Source organism: Fulmarus glacialis, unplaced genomic scaffold, assembly GCF_000690835.1.
Source record: "Fulmarus glacialis isolate BGI_N327 unplaced genomic scaffold, ASM69083v1 scaffold19796, whole genome shotgun sequence".
Taxonomy (NCBI): domain Eukaryota; kingdom Metazoa; phylum Chordata; class Aves; order Procellariiformes; family Procellariidae; genus Fulmarus; species Fulmarus glacialis.
Window position 1 is genome coordinate 3,946 of NW_009218977.1, and position 1,172 is coordinate 5,117.

The window sequence follows — 1,172 nt, forward strand, 5'->3', positions numbered from 1 at the left end:
CTATCTGCGTCCGTCCCCATGTGTCCCCATGGGTCCGTGTGTCCCCATGGGCTCATCATCTGTCCCCATGGGTCCATGTGTCCCCATGGCTCCACATGACCCACATCTGCTGGTGCTTCCCCGTGCGTCCGTCTGTTGCCTGGGGCCAGATGTCCCCAGTCCGTCCCCGTCAGTCAATCTGTCCCAGTCTGTTCCCGTGAGTCTGGGTGTCCCCAGTCTGTCCCTATGCGTCCGTCTGTCCCTGTCCCTTCCCGTATCCATCCAACCCTGTGTCCCCCCGTGGGTCCCCGGACTCTGGCAGACGGGGACTTTTGGGGACGGGTTGTTGATCCTGGTCCCCTTTGCTCTCGCAGTGCTTGTCCAGACTCTGCCCACCCATGGGGGGTCCCCAGGGTCCCCTCAGGGTTCCCTGGGGTCCCCGGCATCACCAGTGGCCCCAGCGTCACCATCAGCCCGAGGGTCTCCGGCATCCCCAAGGTCCCCAGTGTCACCAGCATCCCCGGGGTCACCAGGGTCCCTGGGATCACCAGCATCACCAGTGTCACCGGATGCATCCTTGGGGTCACCAGGGTCTTTGGGGTCACCAGCATCTCCGAGGTTTCCAGCGTCCCCAGTATCTCGAGGGTCTCCGGGGTCCCCGGCATCCCCGAGGTCCCCAGTGTCACCAGAGTCCCCGGCATCACCAGTGTCCCCAGAATCCCCAGGGTCACCAGTGTCCCCAAGGTCACCTGCATCTCCACGGTCCCCAGCATCACCACAGTCCCCTGTATCACCTCCATCTCCATGGTCCCCAGTGTCCCCAGCATCCCCACTGTCCCCAGTGCTCCCGGCTGGCCCATCCCTGCATGACCTGGGGGCCAAGCTCTCCTCCTACAAGGGTTCCTTGCTGCAGCGCCTGGAGAGCCACCTCCGGGCTACGAACTTTCCCCTCCGGGGCAACCAAACGGTGCCGGCGGTGGCCCGGGCCATCCTGTCTTACCTTCTGCGCCGCAGCCCGGCCCCGTTGCGTCACCAGCTCCTCCGCCAGATGCCCCATCCCAAGCCCCAGTTGATGCCAGGGGCCGCCGGCGAGGCTCTGGTGGACCTGGATGGGCTGCGGGGCCACGCAGAGAATGTGGTGATCCGTTACCGGCTCCTGGAAGAGCCGGAGGGGGCCGAGGGGGAGCTACAGG

At 65.6% G+C, this 1,172-nt stretch overlaps 1 protein-coding gene across 1 annotated transcript; it reads right to left on the reverse strand.

The window, feature by feature from the left end:
* Positions 1 to 399: 399 nt before the first annotated feature.
* Positions 400 to 1,036, reverse strand: LOC104078548 (collagen alpha-1(VI) chain-like). Its single transcript, XM_009580221.1, has 2 exons — positions 980 to 1,036; positions 400 to 870 (listed from the first exon to the last, which is right to left on the reverse strand). The coding sequence occupies exons 1-2, from the start codon at positions 1,034 to 1,036 to the stop codon at positions 400 to 402; spliced, it is 528 nt and encodes a 175-aa protein (XP_009578516.1).
* Positions 1,037 to 1,172: the final 136 nt, after the last annotated feature.